General features: G+C 36.3%; 2 protein-coding genes across 2 annotated transcripts; one reads left to right on the forward strand and one right to left on the reverse strand.

The window, feature by feature from the left end:
- The first annotated feature begins 3,237 nt into the window (after positions 1-3,237).
- On the forward strand, positions 3,238-8,597 carry LOC118268007 (multiple coagulation factor deficiency protein 2 homolog). The gene is made up of 5 exons (XM_035582281.2): positions 3,238-3,349; positions 5,878-6,034; positions 7,165-7,300; positions 7,669-7,759; positions 8,204-8,597. The coding sequence occupies exons 1-5, from the start codon at positions 3,337-3,339 to the stop codon at positions 8,335-8,337; spliced, it is 531 nt and encodes a 176-aa protein (XP_035438174.2). The 5' UTR covers positions 3,238-3,336; the 3' UTR covers positions 8,338-8,597.
- Positions 8,598-8,732: 135 nt separating this feature from the next.
- On the reverse strand, positions 8,733-12,721 carry LOC118268009 (uncharacterized). Its single transcript, XM_035582282.2, has 4 exons — positions 12,154-12,721; positions 11,366-11,489; positions 9,603-9,783; positions 8,733-9,139 (listed from the first exon to the last, which is right to left on the reverse strand). The coding sequence occupies exons 1-4, from the start codon at positions 12,484-12,486 to the stop codon at positions 9,028-9,030; spliced, it is 750 nt and encodes a 249-aa protein (XP_035438175.2). The 5' UTR covers positions 12,487-12,721; the 3' UTR covers positions 8,733-9,027.
- Positions 12,722-20,806: the final 8,085 nt, after the last annotated feature.

The raw sequence follows: 20,806 nt of genomic DNA on the forward strand, positions 1-20,806 counted from the left end.
TTTCAATTAAGATATGTTTTATTAACTTAACGATAACTTAGTATCTCTAAGTAAGATCTAAACTAACTTAAATCACTTACTTATTTCGGTAGGTATGTTTAATTTGATACTCGTAAAATGTACTTAAACTAAATGTACACCTAGATTACGAAATGTGTTTACAATTAGGTATTCCACTATCCGTCGTCGGCATTTAAATTCAGTGTCGATCAAATCCCTTGAGAAAAATGTCGCCCTTGAAAAACGAGTAAACAGATTTGTATTGGTTTATCAATATTCTAACCTTATCTGGGGGCACGGCAGTGCCCCCGCCAAGTCGAGCAAAAAAAAAGCGGCACGGCCGTACCATCCTTTTCTCGAAGCAATTCGGGCCTTTTTCGACCCCCTATAATTCGGTTGTGGATAAAGCAAGAAACCTGAATCTTCAGTAACTAATCCGGCATTGTATAAACACGGAATATTTAAAATTTCAGTCAATTTGAACCAGTAGTTTAAGAATGACAACTTGTTAAAGTTTCTAAATTTTGTCACTCACTGACTCACCGATCATCAAAAGTCCAAGGCACTTCTAGCAGACTTAGAAGCTTCATATTTGGAATACATATAGAGTTTAGTGTCTTAATCATGGGAAAACTTAAATATTTTGTAATTTCGGTCCAGTTTTCAAATACACCAACTGCATCAATAACTTTGTAATCCCATATAAATATATGGGATTGCAAAGTTATTTATGCAGTTGGTGGTTGGTGGTGGTTATAAATTTAATAGGTGTAGATAGGTACCTACCATATGAGGCAAGGGAGGGGGTATAGGGTGGGTAAGGGTGTGTTTAGCCCATGAAACTGAACAACATTATTACTTGTAAAATGGTCGACGTAATGAAAAACACATGATTGGACATGTCTTGAAGTACGAAAATCTAATAAAACAATATATTATAATTTAAATCTGTTATATATAAATTGTTAGCGCGACTAGCCTCCTTACAGACAGACTGGCCTCTATTTTACTCTATGACTGACAAGCAAATATCATAAGACCTTTAACAAAATTCGTTAGAAGTAGATGGTATCAAAAAGAAAGGCTCTACAAAAAGAAGTGAGATCCCATCAAAAACATCCTGTAAAAAACCCAAGTCTCGCAGCTCAGTCTTTCTACCGTCAAAAGTTGTGAGATCCATGTAATACCAAGTCGGTTAATCTATTTAGTGTCTACTTGAAGGACCTTCTGTCTTAAGTTATTACATAAGTTATTATCATGCCAATATTAAAAATATTTAACGTTTTAAACAAATAGATCGACTTGGACATCGCATGAAAACAAAATGAATATTACAATATTATATTAGATTCTTTAGTCTCTCGCGCCTCACGCGATTGAAACTCTCGTTCCTGTTGGTCGCTGGCCCGTCGTGCTGTGTAGTGTGATACATACTAATAATCAAATCAAGCGATGTCCAAGTCGATTTATTTGTTTAAAACGTTAAATATTTTTAATATTGGCATGATAATAACTTATGTAATAACTTAAGACAGAAGGTCCTTCAAGTAGACACTAAATAGATTAACCGACTTGGTATTACATGGATCTCACAACTTTTGACGGTAGAAAGACTGAGCTGCGAGACTTGGGTTTTTTACAGGATGTTTTTGATGGGATTGTTATTATATCTTAAGATTGATTGACCTAAGAAAATGTATAAAGATTGATTATTATGTTTTCGGCTTACTCACGTAGCTGTTTGACGAGGAACACGACTAGTTTCAAGCCATGCTAGAGGCTGATATTCATGAGTCGCCAGTAGCAGCGTTGCATTCGCCGCTTCGTGTGCCGTGGAATGCTGTTAAGTAATAATATAAACATGTATAAAGAAAGATCTCCAATCCTGTTTCCTATCTTTAATTCTAATTAAATTAAGATCGCTTTTTCTAAAGTCTTCCAATACAAAGTCCCACTAAACTGTTCATCTACAAGTCAGCAAGACGCTAATTCGTTTCAATTTGCGTCACACACGCTCGAGACAAAAGGAACGTTGCGAGAGAAGTCAATTAGCATGCAAATGTAAGAAAACGACCATTAGGGAGACTTCAGAGTCGAGGACACGCAGCCTGTTCGTGTATTGATCATACAATCCCTCACACGCTTACATACACCCGTCTCTTTTTAACTTCCCACAACAGATCGCTATAAACATAAACATTTTCATACTGAAAAGCCTTCTATTGAACACCTGCACACGCAATTCTCAACTATAACTCCCAGACACAAGCCTTAAAATCAATCACGATTAAAATGTGTAGATACGACGTTTTCCTGATAGCTAAAAGCCTTGTTGTGCCAGCAAATTCTGTACCTATCTTTAAAGGAATAAGGATCTATTTCAAAGTTGAGGTAAGAGAAAATGAATCGTATATAGAAATTTCAAAGGTTATTATCGACGGATGGTGTTCAGTTTTCAGTTGTTGACAAGTGTATGGTTGTATGGGTAGTATGGAGATAGAGAGTTGTAAACACCATGATGAGTCGTGGATTTTACACGTAGCTACTTAGGTGAAGTTAGTGGGTTTGGCTATATGGCAAGATGTGTTTTTAGAAGTTTCAGGGGCTGTTAAGTAGATTTTGTGTTTTAGTGTAATACAATTAAGGTTGGTTGTAAAAATTACCTATGAGGATTCGTTTATAGATAGTTCTGAGATTGTGTAGTACAGTAAAGATTTCAATAAGAACCTGATACAAAGATTTTAAATTTGAATAAGGATATTAAAATATGTATTCGAGTTTTATATGTATATGTACTTATGTTTCTCAAGGGCTTTGGTTAACAATTTAAATTGATGTAGCATTTTACTACAACTGTGTTATTACTCCCAAATTGTTATTGGTAGCCCTAAATAAAATAAATAATAATTCATGAATTCTAGCTAGGTGCTATGCAATGCAAACAATTTTCTAAACGAAACCTCCATCATACTTTAGCACGCCGGGGAATCGAACCAGTAACCCACAGCATTCTCATGAAAACCGATGATACCAATTTACATGAATCTAACCTGTGATAAGCCTCGTAGCGACATCTCGCGGGTGGCGAACTAAATTAAAGAACCCTTCAAGAAGTGACACTTGACATGCGCCAATCGAAACAGTGATAGAAGCAATAATAGTCCTTATCCTCAAAGAAACAAGGTCTAAGTTAGCTTGTACGGTTTGCGCGTGCGCTGTAAAATTGATTTCTAATGTCAGCCCTTGACAGATGGTGTAAAATGTATCAGTAGAAGACTGTGATGTTATTTGTTTTCAAAAAGAGGAATTAGTGAGAATCTGAGTGATGCAGCAGAGATGAAACTTGAGGGTGAGGTTGCTTACCATTACCATAACTTCTTGTAGTTTAAATAGTCTGTAATAAAATTAGCTGAAGTATTGCCGAGATAACCTATAAACTTGAAGATCTTTTCAATATCTGTAGGTATTCCAATGCTGAAAAGGACTTTATTTAGTTGTTAGTTCTGTTTGGTCTTAGTTACCTCTTTATCGCTTTGCCTGTTCCCAAATCTGCAAATGAGTATAACACTTAATAGTGTTCTCAAAAGTATTATTGTTACTGTAACCTCTTATCAACATTTTCTATGCATTACTACACTCAATGAGCTATCATGTACAGTAATGATTTCTCGATTAACCCTTGATATGAACGCAGATCTACGCGCATATACGAGAGCTATATCGCTATATAGCTACGAGAGATAGGTTAATATATCCAACCATTAGATTCTTATCAAAAACCTGTAAACTTGAACCCCATCACAAAAATCTCTTAATAAGCTTACTCCATCACTTCAAAGATCCCTATCTTCAGTACCACTTCATTAGAAGATTATTTGGCTTTGTATCAAACCAAAATGTGACCAAGGTTTAGTAGAAAATAAAAGAACCTGTGACCCGTAGTGACGGATCTATTGTAATCGCAGGGGATTGGGGTGTTATCAGACGATAATACGTAGGGATGGATTCGCGGACACCCTTGTTCATTCATACTTGTGATGTACTGGTCGTTTGTGTGACGAATATTTTGGTTGGGATTGTGAGTCTGCTAGAGTGTATAATTTCCGGAGCTGCGGTTTGCCTAGCGGGTTATTAGCTCCAGCTCAAAAAGCAGTAGTAGGAACGTGGTGGTTTTTAGTCAGTAAGAATCTGATGAGAGCGGATGAAGAGTGGTGAATTTCTGTGTGCTTCTTCTGATTTGATTGGTACTTTCTATGGGAGCTTGGTGTCTTGTTTTTTAGTGACGGAAATAGGAATATTTAGGAGATGTTGATGTTCTAAAGCATGTTGAATAATAGAGCTTGGAGTAAAAGAGTTTGGATGCGTATGGGACCCAAAGTACAATAGACTAGGTGTATTGATATAATCAGAATATCAATACACCTTGTACCTATTCTGGCGTATCAGGAGTATCTGGCGTATCAGACGGGGACCACTTAAGAAAACGGTACTAAAAATAAATATCTGAGGTCTCCGAAAGTGCATTATCCTTCAGCCCTGTGTGTCCCCTTTGCTCGTAGCACCGTTTGCGTCGGACACCCCGACATATGGACAGCGCACTTGTCACAGAGCGCATAATTTGTCCCCCATTACGGCTTTATACTGCTCTATAATAAAGTGGGGTCCGATTAAAGACCAGTCTCGTTTTTCTGTATAACAACTGTTCAAAAATCGAGGGCCCAAAATAAATTATGCATTCGATACATTGAAAGTTCTTTGTAATAGATTTTTTATCTAAAGGGTGACGGCACCTGTCTCTTTTTGTTTTAATGTATGTTTTTAAGAGGGTTAGATTGCAATCTTCTATTCGGGTTTCATTGAAAATTGGGGCATTTTATTTGAATTTCTGTCACAGTTAAGATTTACTTTCTATGTTCTACGTGTAATACGATCATGTTTTTATTGGAAAACCTAACATATTTAGAGGGAAATTTATTAAAACTGGCCTCTACTTTAACAATCCTATGCCTAACTATCGCATTGGGAAAACTGTAATGATACATTTTAGGTAAGATTTTATAAATAAACGAAATCTTCTTGAAAACCTACTTAATTAATGCAAATCAGAAGAATTGCCTTCCATTTTTATAACCTACCGAAGCGCTCGATTATAAAAACATACAATAGAAATTTAAATAAACACGCAAATTACAATACGGCTAATTTTAAAATAGTAATCGCAGTAAAATATTCAGTTTGACGTGCTTTTGACTAGGCGATGACAAATGTAATGGGCAGGACTCTTGTGAAATGAGGTGTGAATATTGGGTCCCGGCGGGATGCCTGTAGACCGCATGGGGAGCAACGGGACCCCAGCTGTCGCACCCTTTATGCCCCCAAGTACAATGCAGGACAAATTAAAGACAGGTATTAAGTGTTGTTCGCTCTCTGATTGTTGTAATATTTGTCAATTGATGCGACGAATTTGTGGCGCGTGCCGGTTGTTAGTTTTGTAGAAATAATCTCCTTATTGACGAAGGGTCCGATGTATCATACTTCCGTTAATTCCAGATATTGGTTGTTGTTTGGATGCTCGAGTGATTTGTCATACTTATGAAGTTGCTGCCAATCTAATGGAATCGTAAGCTTTTGTCTGGTATTGAAAGACGAAGGAGGTCTGATGTTGAAAAAGTTACAGTTCCAGAATTATCTACATATTAAAAAAAATAGAGTTGGTTTTACTACATTGTTAATAATACAACTAGTCTTCCAGTTTTATCTCCCTTTTCGAAGAGCAAACGTACATTAATTATTAGGTACATTAGAGCAATTTTATTAATAGGTTGGATTATATTTCATGGTGGTTATAATATCACTATAACTCAACTTAACTTCCAGCATGTCTAATCCTAATGCTGAACGCGATGGCGTTGGGCATGCGTCGCGGCCCGCATCACCCTCACGGGCAGACCCCGGTTGACCACAAGCACCACCACTACAAGCCACGGGGCTCGGAGTCACTTACCGGAGACGTGCAGCTATTGCATGATACCAAGTAAGTTACAGTGAAGACTATTTTACATTAGGACAAGCCCGCCTCAACCTCCCAAATCGCTGCAACTCCTGTAAGCCAAAATCTATAGTAGATACAACCATAAATACACTGGAACACTGAAATCCGCTGACTGTCTTGGATCCCGCAACGAATTAATTAGAAGAGAAGAAAAGAAAAGTGCTCTCCACTTTTCTTTTACGGCAATTAAGTAGTTTGTCTTTAAATTTTCATTTCGGTCGTTTTGGTCGACTTCAAAAGCAGATTGATTAAACAAACTATAAATGCTTTATGTAGACGAACTTGTCCAAATCCATGATACACCGGTGAACAGCGGTTCCTTAGCAGAGGACTTGCCTTTAAGAGATTTGTGTCAGTTAGGACTTCAAAATAAATAAGAAAATAGCAACACAAAAATCTTAAGATAAATTAAGAAATGTCCTCTCTACTTGGCATATTCTGACCTTGAAGTAGACAGTCAAAATGGCGTGATGAAATGTTGGATATTCGGCGAACTGTTTCCACATTCGTCTCCATTGTTGAATTTTAATAAAATGCCTAAAAATAATTGTCCAATTCTTTCTACTGATGCAACTGTTGCTTGAGATTAAGTAAGCCATTATGACAATGGTGACGACGTTCTGGTCGACAGCGTGGAACGCAAAGGTTGTTAGTAAATGCAACACAAACATGATATTTATTATCGTTAAGTCATGTGGCAGTTTTGTTTGATTCGTTGATATATATATTTAAAGAAGAAGTCGTGGTTATTGAATTGAAAATTTAAGTTTTAGATAATTTAAAATCAATCTAACTAGTGGTGGTAAATCTACCACTATCTTCTAATTTAGACAGACATTGTAGCAGACAAATACAGATTTTGATCAAACCTTAAAAGAGTGTAAATTTTTACATATCGACGGCGAAATACTTCTAACTCTGAAGTGTATTTTTTTCGAAATCAATCGAAATAGGAACTAATTTATAAAAACCAAGAACCAAGAACCAAGATATGAAATGGTTTTTTTTTCAATTTGTGTAAAATTTTAACTTTTTTCTATTAAGAGCTATTGGTAATTAGCCATCGATATGATATTTTATCTAGTCCAATTATAATAATATGCTTGTTACAGACACATTGAAGAAGACGCACAGGTACTGACAGCGGAAGCGCTATCGAAGATGACGCCAGAAGAATTAGAGTTCCATTACTTCTCAGCTCACGATTTCGATAAAAATTCCATGTTGGATGGATTGGAACTGCTGAAGGTGAGGGGAATAATTAATTAGCTAACAGATAACCTTGAACTTAGAAATAAGTGAGTGTGTCGAAATTTTTACGGAACTTTTTTATCTGCCGTATTGGTTGAGTGGTCCAAAGTGCGATAGACTGACAAGGGGTGTTGGGTTCGATTACCGGGTCGGGCAAAGAATTACTGGGCTTGTTTCGGTTTTTCGAAAATTTCTCAGTAGTAGTACGGAGTTTGAAATTGTGCCCACTATATGGCAATAGGCTCACCCTCTATTACATGGGACTTAAAACACAAATGGTGAAAAGTGGGTGTATAAGACGTGACGTTGCATATAAGGTTTTGTATCTTAAAAATGTCTTTAAAGATGTCTGTGTAATTTTACAGGCTGTATATCATACTATTGAGCATGAAGCACCAGATCCTGATGCAGATTCATCCATTGAACCAGAAGCCAATGATCTTGACGCTTATATTGGTAAGATACTAACAATTTAATAATATTGAAATATTTTGTAATACATTCGTCATAGTGTCATACTGATAGTCACACGTCATAGTGTCCAATTTATGATATAAAATATGAAGAAATTATATTTTCAATTCGATAAGACTAAGTTATCAATACATATCTATCTAAATTGAAAATAATGACTTTGTTAGGGAACAGAGAGTAGTTATAGTTAAATAAGAAAAGGAGGATCCTCTGACCAGGCGAGGTGATCATGCCTGGCAGGCTTTCCACTCAACTTTTGTTCGATGGGATTTTCTATCCATGTTTATGCGCATGTAAACTTTATATGGCCGATGTAGGATATATGACATCATCCATTCATTAACTCGTCGATCGTCTATATTATACGAATTCTGTCATCAGTCATGTCATGTGTTACCACATTTATAATATCTGTTCAAATTTCAGCTCTAGTGGATCGAACATTAGAATCAGACGATAAAGATGGAGATGGTTATGTGTCCTATGCAGAATACAGAGCAGCCAGAGCCAATAACCCATCAGAAAGAACTCCCCATGTTCTTGCAGCGAATGCTCCTTAATTAAATAATCAGGAATTGTGATATGCAGTATAGATGGACCTAAATGATTTTAATTTTGTAAAGAAAGCAACGAATGTATTTAGGAACATTTTAATAAGAATAATAGATCTATTTGGAAATGTATGATTGCAGACTGATTTGGGCTAATTTGTGGATTTGCAATGGGCTGTAGCTAAAGGATTTCTATGAATAAAACAATACGTCAGCTCTTTCTGTACATAGTTTTATTACTTAAATAAACTTAGTTTCCTGTTTTTCTTTTTCATTCGTTTTATTTTTATTGACTATACCTTACCTAATGGGAATACGTTAATCAGTTTTGACTATAATAATATAAACTTTTACTATTATAACTAATATTACTTTAAATTCATTATTAGCGATAATAAAATTACAACTTATTAAATATGATTTATGCTCTTAATTGTAGCTTTTTATTTGAATTGTACTGCTATTTAATTCTACAAAAAATAACTGTTTTGTAGGTTGTAAGTTTGGCCAGTATAAGAAACCTAGTATATTACTTCAAATTACAACCTCGTAAATATTTTTTATACACTTATTTATAGTATTTTGTTTGAAACGTATTGATATTTATTTCTACAACAATAACTGTTTTAAGCTCAAGAGATTATTCTACTATCAATATATGATTAAAAATAGTATTTAAATAATTTAGTTTCAGCCTTGTTACTCTCCGCACTTGTACCGAGTGTCGCAGTTCATGCCTCCTTCGCCCCATTCGGCTGCTTGCTTGATGCCCATCGCTATTTCTGCATACGGCTCCAAGTCCACGCTGTCTCTGAAGGTAATTAGAGATATTAGTTTCTTATTGCCGTACTCTAAATCTTTTAATGATTACTTAAGCCAGTCCTTAGCAATTATTTTCGAAACGAAATCGTTTCTAAGGAATACTTTAAGTAATCCTTAAACGTCTCTGAGTATGGCAGTTCGTAAATTACTTGTGATTTAAAATTATTGGTGAAGTGTATTACTGTTACTGAGGATTACGTAGGTTTAAAAGTGATTAAATAAATTATCCGCATGGCCATAAAATACCATCAATATGATCCCTTTACGAGGACATTATATATCTCCTAAGTTTATTTCGGTAGCGGAGGCAGAACTTAACTGGAAAATGATACAGGTGACATTATAATGCCCAAAATGGGTAATTATGTAAATTTAAATGTATTATCTTATCCATTGGTCTTGTAGCGTTCAAACGATTTCAGCCAACCTTGTACTTTTGTTATAATACGTACCCTTGCAACATCCTGGTGCCTTGCAGCAGCAGTTCAGCTCCAGAAGAATACATGCTGGCCTGCTGAGGTCGTTGACACGACAGCAGGTACAGACAGCCGTAGTCTTTCTTCTGTTGACCAGCCAAGTAGCTCAGGTACAGCAGGATCTCGTCTTCGCTTATGTAGGTCACGTTTTTGTTGTCTGCGGAAAAGATTTTGAGGGTAATTTCTTAACTTGTGTTTAGTGAATAGATTTTATAGACTGGTTTTGTAATTTTAAATTTTGTGATGGAAGGGAAAGTTTGTTTTTCAATCTTTATTAAAGATAATTATGAGGTTTTTAATCGACAAGATCATGCCAGCCTCATCTTACCTTAAGGTTTGTTTGTTTTAAGGTAATGGTTGTGAACATAATGATTCCTTTTCTGGAAAATTATCAGTTATGTTTTCTTTGACAGACAAATTTTGCTAGCGTTGTAATAATTATTGGCGAACGATTAATTATAGTTAATCTAATGCAATATGGAGTCATGGAATCAATACCGTTAAAACATAGACGATAACAAACTGTAAATTGGGTTTTCAGTTTCTTTAATTTAATTGATTTTTCCAAGACTATTATTGGTTAATCGGCCATAAAATCTTATATGAATGTGATATTCATCGTTATAATAAAACAAAGCCTAACAACCAAACGGCATTTAAATACATACTTTAAATTGGCTTTTACAAACAGATCACGGAACATACTTAACGGGTGAAAGTGTAACAGTATTTAGTATAAAAGTTCGTAGCAACATTGTCCTTTTACTGATGTTATTTGATGGTCATTTGTCGGGAGGGCCGGAGATAATCCCATGGCAATGGGATTACGGGCCGGACACAGCAAACCCATCGGCCCCGAGTATTGGATTATAGCATGGTCAGTTTGTTTGTGTGTATCGTGCCCTTGAAAGGTGGACGGCAGATGTAACTCTTTACGATTCATGATTTCCTGGTCATTCCGTTGATAGTGTTGCAGTTTTTGCAAGAGGTTATTGTTAGGATTTTGGGAATATTACTAAATGGGGGCTGTAATCAACTGTAATGGTGATTGATTGTAATTAAGTTTGGTATATTGACGAATTTTGGAAGTTATATGGGGGCTTGTATGATGATAAATTTGAAATTGTTATTTTTTCCCATTTACAAAGTTCTAAAATTAAATAAACTCAAAAGTTTATATGTTTCTTTGTTTGGTAATCCGTCACGAATTGATTGTCGATTTAATAGAAAAAATATAGTATATAGCTACTTCCGCGCGGTTTCACCCGCTCTGCTCGGCTCCTATTGGTCATAGCGTGATGTTTTATAGCCTATAGCCTTCCTCAATAAATGGACTATCCAACACAAAAAGAATTATTCAAATCGGACCAGTAGTTCCGGAGATTAGCGCGTTCAAACAAACAAACAAACAAACAAACTCTTCAGCTTTATAATATTAGTATAGATTTCCGTTATCAACGCTTTGGATCTTAACATCCTACTAATATTATTAATGCGAAACTTTGTATGTTTGTTAATCCGTTACGTGAAAACGGCTGAAGGGATCGAGATGAAATTTTCAACTAATAGTCTGGAATAACACATGCCACTTTTTATATCACAGGAACTCAGACGAAGCTGTTGGCAGACGCTAGTTATATAATATAAAGAGCAGGAAACACTTTAAATTCCTTGTCACTATAATCTTAATAATCTACACGACAGTTATGTATGTATAACACATTATATGAGTCACTTACCGTCGAGACTCCTTCCGTAGTAGTGTCCGCCTTTCCATGCGCCTGCGCCGAAGAAACCAGCCGCCAGGATCAACGCCTTCAGCACTATCAGGATCACTAGGTTTGTCAAGTTTAGACTTAGTACCTGTAGGGAAAATAAACACGAATCTTAAATACTGCTACTGAAATTTGGACGTTCCATATTCTGAAAATAAACTATGAATTATTACATTAAGTAAATCTTATTTATAACTGAGTTTGTGATGTGATAACGTCATCTAATATAAAAGATAATAAGATGGAATAAATTGTGTTGTTCCCAAATAACTTATATAGAACTTAGATAAGGGTCAGTGCAGGAGACTCTTCTTCATAACCTAAGTTACACTTAAGAAGAAATTACGACACGTAAATTATATTTTTCATAACAAAATATTTTTCAGTAATTATTGAACATAACTTTACCAATAGAATATTGTAAATTCTGGTTATTTATGTAAAAGGTTCAAGTTCTACAGGCGTTAAGCGTCATACAACCCTACCGACTGAGTGATTAGTCATAACTACTTCATTGTACCCAATTCATCAATAGTTGCTGTCCTTTCCTGATAAGATAAAACTTCAAAGAATACTTTCACAGAAACCATTTCTTTCAAACAAGTGACGTCATCTTACCCTTAACTCTATGACTCACGAAAATACTTTTTACATATTCAAAACAAAAAGCAATATTAGTCATAGAAGGAATGCGTGCAACTTTATAGAGAAGTGTGATTAGTACGAACCTGGGATGCGCAGTCAAAACCAACCTGACTGCTGCCTGTGGACCGAGCGATGAAGTCCCTTGCTATACTGGTCACCACCTGCCCTCCTGTTCCACTGAGGAAACTCCCCGCTGCGTCCAGAAATGATGACCTCCCGTACAGGGACGTATCATTGTTATTGTCGAATCTGGCGATGGAACCCTGATCCGGCTCATCTTTGAACAGCACTGGAGGCTTATCCCGGGGCAGCAACTCGTTCGTGTCATATCCTTTCTTAGGATACATCTTTTTCGCGTACTGAGGTGATGAGTACGCGCCCGTATGCTCCGCGGAAACATAAGCGATACTTAAAGACAGTAAGAAATAAATTGCAACCATTTTGTGCGGTGGTTGAAGTGCAACTGGGACCAGGTAGCGGCCACAATGGTCTCTGATAGTTTGAAGTGCTCTGTCCGTGTTCCGTTGTTTTATCTCTTCCCGACTTCTTTTGTTTGCACGCACGATGACATCTCCTAATGGTCCTATTGTTGTTCGGTTTAGTGGCGAAATGGTTGTTTTTTCAAATAAATCGAATGTATGGGCAGGTATTTGTGGTGTTATGTAACTACTGGGAAGTTTTTTGTTATGATTAAGTACTTTTGTTGTTTTAAAATCAATGCTATGTGTGTAGCACTTCGATGTTTTAAATTTATTGAAAGCTGCTGATGTATAACCCATTTCAAGAAATATTGAACTTTGAAGCATGTTCTTCATTTCAAAGTGATTAATTTGTATTAATTAACTACATATTATGTAATTAGTATCTAAACAACCATTGCATGAACTAATTAGTAATTCTAAAGTACATGAGTGATTTGTTATTCATCGTTATTATTTTCTTACATAATCTTTATCCTAATAAATCACACATTGAAAAAAAATCTGAGACCTAGTATTCATAGAAAATAAACAAGAAACAACATTGTACAGATACACTATCTCAAAAGTAGGTGACAATGTTAAACTTAGTGGAACATTTTACCTCACTGGTTGTTCCGTAATGCTCACATTTGGGCCGACTGCGGTAATTGTGACATAACCATACGTCATGGAGATGTTATTGACATCATTTACGAGGAGACTGATGGAGTTCTGTCAGTGGTATGAGTTGAATAAGTAAATGAACGTATTTTATACAAGTGTTAGTAATTGTATGGAATGTTTAGTACTTGTGACATGTATTTTTCAGTATTTCATTATGAGATCCGAACCTGTCATAGAATTGGATTGGATTAACATACGGTATAGCTACTAAGGTAAATAGACAGTAGCCAAAGTCAAAGTCAAAATTATAGACCAAGACTTTTGAACGTCAAAGCAAATATAATAACCCGAACCTAACCCGAACCTAACCCGAACCTAACCCGAACCTAACCCGAACCTAACCCAAACCTAACCCAAACCTAACCCAAACCTAACCCAAACCCAACCCAAACCCAACCCAAACCTAACCCAACCCAAACCTAACCTAAACCAAAACTAACACAAGCCTAACCCAAACCTAGTTAGTAAGCAGCTATCCTTGCTCACCGCCCGCAGTTATTGTGGTCGGAGATCGTCACGCGCTTTGCCTCCTCCTAAGCTAGCATGACTGCTTTGCAGAAGGAGGTAATCCAGCAAGGAGGTAAGCCGCCTCCTCGGAGAACGTGCGGTATCCACGGATCATCTAAAAGGCTATGACCCTCTGGGATGTAAACAGCGCGCGAGCTGCTCGTTGCGTTTGTCCTACCCCTAAAGTGTAATTTAAAATCGTGTAGGCGCGTGGGGCCGCCGGAGGCCCGCAGCGCCGGAGCCATGGCAGAAACCCTGCCTACTGCATGTTTGCTTGCATGCTGAATGCTTGTTTGCATGCTATTTGTTAGGTTACATTATCCAAGTCTTCGAAGATATTGTATAAATAGCTAGTTAATGTGATTATTTTTTTAAATCCTGATTTTGCTTTGGCTCTAACATATACACAGATTACTATATAAGCATTCGACAAAGAATACCCGGAAAAGCAATCCTGCGTTTACGCACCCATTAGGTACATCTAGAGACAAACAGTAGCAGTTTTTCTGTTTGATCCGAACAATTGTTGAAGCAACAGCAACATAATGGAGATGTCGATACAATACACCAGTCTCGATACAAACAAGGAAAGTAAAATTTTCCGTCTGGTTAACCATATTGCACGCTTTCAATAAAACGGTAAGTGAAATGATCACAACAATGACTTGAATGAATGCTCCGTTATGTCTAGTAAGTGATTGTAAAATTATGGCTAAGATTTTGTATTTTTTTTTTCATGGAATAGGTGGCAAACGAGCAAACGAGTCACCTGATGGTAAGCGATTAGCGCCGCCCATGGACACCCGCAACACTAGAGGAGTCACAGGTGCGTTCGAAGAGCAGGAGGAACGGGGTGGTTTTTAGTCGGTGAGAGTCTGACAGTCCCACTCGGGTCTCAGCCTAGACGGGAGAAGTAATTGGATGGCTTTCCCCCTTGAAAAAAAGATGAGTTAATAATTATAATTTCATATTAGTAAATTAACTGGTTTAGATTATGTGCGAGTGTGATTTCACACGTAACGTTGTATGGTTTTATATGCATCGTTTTTGTACTCTTCATTAATAATTTTTGTTTTTTGTCTCAAAAACAGTTTTCTTTGCCTTTAAATGCATATGCAGGCAAATATGCCAAGATTTGAATGTACCTTTTATTCTGATTCATTTTCAGAACTACTGATAACTGAGAAAGAGCTGACAAAATCTCATATCAGCATCTCTTTTGAACAAAAAGAAAACATTAATAAAATACCGTCCAAAGTCACCGCTAATGACATCTAGTAGCATTCACAGGTACCATTAAACATGAGAGTTTACTTTCTCTCTGGTCTCATTTAACTTAACATAGATGGCGGTAGACACGGTCTCGGTGAAAGGCCCCTCGTCATTGCTTTTCTCATTGATTCCACGTTGTGCTGATAGATGGCGTTGTTAATAGAACTATTTCTTACTTGATGCTACAGAGGGCAGAATGAATTTCATAATAATTTATATTTTACTAGCGGACCCGACAGACGTTGTCCTGTCTACACGTCTTTAATTTGAAAATTTTAATCTTTTTTTAATAAGCTAAAACCTTCTTGACCATTTTGATGAAAATTATTATTCAATTGTTATGACAATATCTAACGTCATTTATATTTGACACTGCGATGGTAGCGCCGTCTGCCGGATCCAATGTAAAACATTCCAAAATCAACAACTACTAATAAATTAAAAATTAATAAAAAAAACATTGTCCAGCGGACAAAATTGTGAATCTAAACAGATCCCCTTGAACACACACAAAAAATTCATCAAAATACCGTCCAAAGTCACCGCTAATGACATCTAGTAGCATTCACAGGTAATATTAAACAAGAGAGTTTACTTTCTCTCTGGTCTCATTTAACTTAACATAGATGGCGGTCCACTCGTTTAAGAGAAGTTCAGTGACATACACACGTACAGAAGAATTATATATATAAAGATAGTTTACACTATTATATAAAGCTAAAGAGTTTGTTTAAATGCGTTAATCTCTTAAGTCTGATTTGAAAATATATTTTTGTCTTTTTTTCGAGGAAGGTGGACGAACAGAGCGGATGAAACCGCGCCGGACCGCAAGTTTGCAATAAATTACCAAATTACATGAGTATCAGTTGAAATTGTGTGTGAAATACGAAGTTAAAATTTTTATAAAACGTATATTTATATAATCGAACATCGATTAACTGAATAATAATAATACCTAAATGCTTATTTTCAAAACAAATAACTCTTACTTACCAACTCCAAAATAACTCTTGAAATTCCTAAAAATAATTGACCCAACTTGTATTCCCTAACGGAATCCAAGACCTACATTAATCTTGAACAGAGATACTTCTGCCTAAGTTTGACAGTCGCTAAGTCAGGTTAGCAACTGACTGATCTTGAAACTGCCTGAAAGCAATCTGAAAGTTAGTCAGAAGTTATTCGGTGAAGAAACTTTGATTGATCTGCGATTCCAATGAGCTTTTGCTGTGTTGCTATTACAAGTACCCTTTAGTTATTAGTTGACATATTTGATTTAGTATTTGATACCTTGACTGTTTTTTTGTAAATAAGTATTCTTATGGATAGAGACGTTGAATACGGAGGATTTTAATCTTATGCTGTGTAGGTAAAGCCTCGTAAGAAACTGTTCCTTGTCGCACAGTCAACAATGTCGCAGCGATGTCGTCCGACGTCGCCCGACATCGTCCGATATCGCCCGATGTCTTTTGAGACACATGTCGCTCGACAAATGTTTCTAGTGGGGACGAAGCTTAAGTCTAAATATCAAGATCAGAAGATTTTGAAGAGTAAGAAATTATACACAGAAATAGAATCAAGTAGGTATTTGAATGAACAAAGGTACCCATAATTTACAGGAACCACGTTCCCCATACAAATGCATTCATACCATTAACGGTACATTAGCAGTTATAATATTTGCTTTACCAAAACCGACCTTATTCACTGGAAATAAAGAAAACATTGTCATCAACCGTTGACTGTGCTCTAGCACAACAAAACTCACCGATGATCAATGATCATTCATTTCATGGTGGATGCAACTGTCATGGCAGCATAATGCGTTTATTATTATTTTAAATAACAGTGCGGTGCGCAAGCGCAGAGGGCTTAGTACGAGTTTGTTTTAAGTTTAAGAAGAACGAAACGTTACCGCATTCGGCACTCTGATTGGCTGGTTTGTTGACGCAGGCCAATCAGAGCGCCGCAGACAGTAACGTTTTGATCTTGTTAAGCGTAAAATAAATTCATGCTAGGTCCTCAGAGCCGTGAGAGCGGTCGCGGTCGGTGAAAAGTATCAGAAAGTGAAACCGCATCGAGCCTTGACCGTCACGCTAAGTTCAAGTTAAAATTTGACTTTAAAGTTAAAGTTAGAGTTAAGTTACACGATTGTTATCTAATGGATTATAAAGTAAAAGTGTCATCATTATTGTCTATTCGGTTATGGTTTCTGAATGTTTTTTTTTTCTTTGTTTTGATCTTTCTTTTGTACGTTAGTGACAATGTGGTTTGTAAAGAGTTATTATGGTTTTAGTATTTTGTATTATTTGTTGTTGCAAGTTGGGTTAAAGTATTGTAAGTTTGGTTCGTAGACTTGTATACTATTAGAGAGGAGGAAAATCGAGGGATTAATCGATTTAAATATTACTTAACAATAGGATATTAAAACAAATATATTAAACTTAAGTAATAGTTTATTTACAGCTTAATTTTCAAAAATGTATTGCTGACATTAACTATGCATTATAAAATGTATTTATTATTAACAATGTTTAATTTGGATGTCGGTTTGTTACCTAGAGAATGACCTGAAATATGTAGCACATCTAAATTTAAGCAACGTTAACAAAGCTGTTGGCAAAAGCTAACTAATGTATACTAATCCACTTTCAGCGGTTCCCTGGTGGTCAGTGGACCATCCGAAGAAAACAAAAATGTGGTCCGCGAAATAAAAAAGAATATACACAAGATAACAGCCCTGGCTAAATAAATACCACGGATAAAATTAAGATATGTTTATTTATCAAAGGAGACAACTGATCAAGAGAGACTGATCAACTGATTTCAATAATCCAAAAGACCACTATTTTCACTCTAGAACGTCTAGAACTTCTTCTTCTTTCTTAGTCTAAGTAACTTAGTGGGACAAGTCATGAAAAAAATAAATAGTAATAATGGTTTCTAGTCAAAAAAGAATGATATAAAAGTGACCATTCTTGACCATAAAAGGGTTGGGAACAAAAAGCATTAATGTTACAATAATTTTACGACATGCAGATTGTACCAAAAGCGACTCCATAGTCCATACTCTAACAATCTCCAACCCATTCACCCATTAAAGTGTTGTGATTCACGAATTGTCGTGGAAAGTGTTTTTGTTTCTTGCTCTTATAACATTTGAGTGTAATTACGCTTTCGACCGTGATGCAATTGTATTCCGTCGGAGTAACGACTGATACGTAATCATAACTGCTGTCTTGTGGTTAGAACACAACGATTGGTTTTTTTTTACAAAGATGGAGGAGGAAAAATTGTGGTGAAATGGAATTGTTTGGAGATGGTTTTGCTCAAGTGTGTAATACAAGATGGCTAGTATAGGGATGTTCATTTATTTATTCTCTGATTATTTGGTTCTTTTTTTTTTGAGGTGGGAAAATCATCCGATGGCTTCTGCCTTGGGTGAGGCGAGAAGGAGTGTCAGACTATTACTGACTATAAACCACCCCGTTCCGACTTCTGCTTTTCGAGCCAAAGCTCCGGTAAACCCGCTAAGTAATCCCCAACTCTGGGATTATTTGGGCCTATATTTTAAATCTAGTCTATAACATCTTTGTTTTCTTAAGCACCTCCAAATACTTGTGAAGATCTTCGGTATCATGCAATGTCCATTAAAACATGAATTGCAGTTCCTAGGTAAAAAGTAAATTGCAGAAAGCACACATCGTTTTAATATTGAAATTTAGATTTTTGAATTTATAGCTGAAATTTAACAATATTAAGTACTCTAAATAGTTCAAGGAGTACTTTCATAACAAAGAAAGAACACTTTTAACATTTTCCTTACAAATCAAAAGCAGAGTATACACAAACGGTTCGCATTAATCATATTTTTAATTCCGGTCTTCACTGCAGTGCTATACCAAGCAGTAGCAGATTCATTCGTCACGTTAAAGTATAATATTCGTGTAACCTTTGCCTTTTTGTCAAACAATGCTTCAAGTCCGTCGTTGTGTTCTGCACTTTATAGCAAAGAAAGCTACAACAATGGCCGCCGCAGAACGTAAACACTACCGCTGCAATGACACTTTCTTCTTTCTTTTATTTTGCAAATGTAGTTGTGAATATTAAAGTAGTAAACAGTATGTATCTTAAGGTCGAAATCTTTGCAGTAGTGAATAAAATTAGTTCGATACCGGAGTTATACCACGACCTCACAGCAAACCGACGTGAAACGACGCTTGCATGGGGTTTCGTTGTGTGAGTTAGGTTACCGGAGGCCCAATTACACTTCTTTCCAATCTTCCTTATTCCTGATTCTCCAAAAACCCTTAACTAACACCCAGAAGGCCGGCAACGCACACAAATGCACTTGTAACACTTGGATGTCCATAGGCGGCGACGATTGCTTACCATCAGGTGATCCGTCTGCTCGTTTATCGGCTTAAACCATATAAAAAAAGGTTAACTTTTGTGAAAAATTATTTGGCACCTCAAATGCTTCACAAGACCATAGTCATAGTCATACATAGTATTTATTTCTGTTAAATATTACTCCAAACTCAATAATGCACATTCAAAGAAAAGTAAATGCACTTTCTTAACAGTTTTGCATTCATCTTTTCCTCAATTAAGCAACCACTTAGGACGGATAGTTACAAAACTTTAGAGAATTAACAAAATAAAATGCATTAGCGTTTCGTTGTGAGCGTTTTTGAAAGAGTTTGTGGGAATATAATGATAATACAAAAGGTGAAAGTTGTTCGTGGGTTGTATAATAGTTATGAAAGCGATTGCCCCTCCTGCCTTTACAAAAATAGGTCAACGAGCGAAGGCCAATTATAAATTTCCTGTCTTTGAACTTACTTGATAAGAAAAGGTGTGGCTTAACTTGATATTGTCTTTCCGTAGCGTGGTTTGAATGTGTGATTAAGGAAATGGTCTTTTGAATTTGGTTCTACGTTACGTTACCCTAAAATTATGTCGATGTTGGCGTATGAAGAAAAAAGTTGAATTTCGTTAAGTTGCAGAAGTTGTGTTTGCGTTGGCCCTGTAGTTGATTAAAGTATTATTGGGTTTACAAAATTCTCACAATTAACACAGAGTTAGCAATTGTGCCTTATTTTTTTAACGGGAGCAATCCTTCAAAAGCCAGCTTTTTGGAGATAAAAAGATTAGGAAGTGTGGGATGTTTACCTTACTGAAAGCATCCCAGTGGCCACCTTTTTCACTGTAAGGGCCACTGAATCCTGTAAGTAGACCTTCAGAGCACTCGCGGTGCAACGCCAGTTAAGGCACATCCCTAGGTTCGATTTAGCCTGACCAAGCAATAGATTCGTCACTTCATGATCCTCTAAACATCATATGAAAACGAAAATGCAAAAACATACATCTTTTGAGTGACTCAAATTTTTTTTAGATGCTTTTAATTACAATATCTCTGTATAAACGTTATAAATCACAGGACCCCAGCTCGGTATAGTGGTGCCAACAGCATGTCTTGTCACGGTGCTGCCCAACACTCCTGCCATTCTCATTTAACGCTAGCCACTTCTTTTATGCTTTCTACAGCTCGCAAATGGACGCGACACTTTGAAAATTTCTAAATAGTTATTATTTAATGTGTTATTGTATATGCAGTGGAGTTTGAAACCAAGCCCTTGAGGTATAAAAACATTTCGTTAAAAATGTTTTTTTTTATAGCTATCCCGCACTAGGATTTGCTTCTATGTCGTGAATGCATTTACAAATATACAAATTCACATACACTTGACATCCAGACTCGAAACAACAATTTGTGGATCACACAAAGTGTTGCATCGTGCGAGAATCGAACCCACTACACGTTGTACGGTAG

Source organism: Spodoptera frugiperda, chromosome 6, assembly GCF_023101765.2.
Source record: "Spodoptera frugiperda isolate SF20-4 chromosome 6, AGI-APGP_CSIRO_Sfru_2.0, whole genome shotgun sequence".
NCBI lineage: Eukaryota > Metazoa > Arthropoda > Insecta > Lepidoptera > Noctuidae > Spodoptera > Spodoptera frugiperda.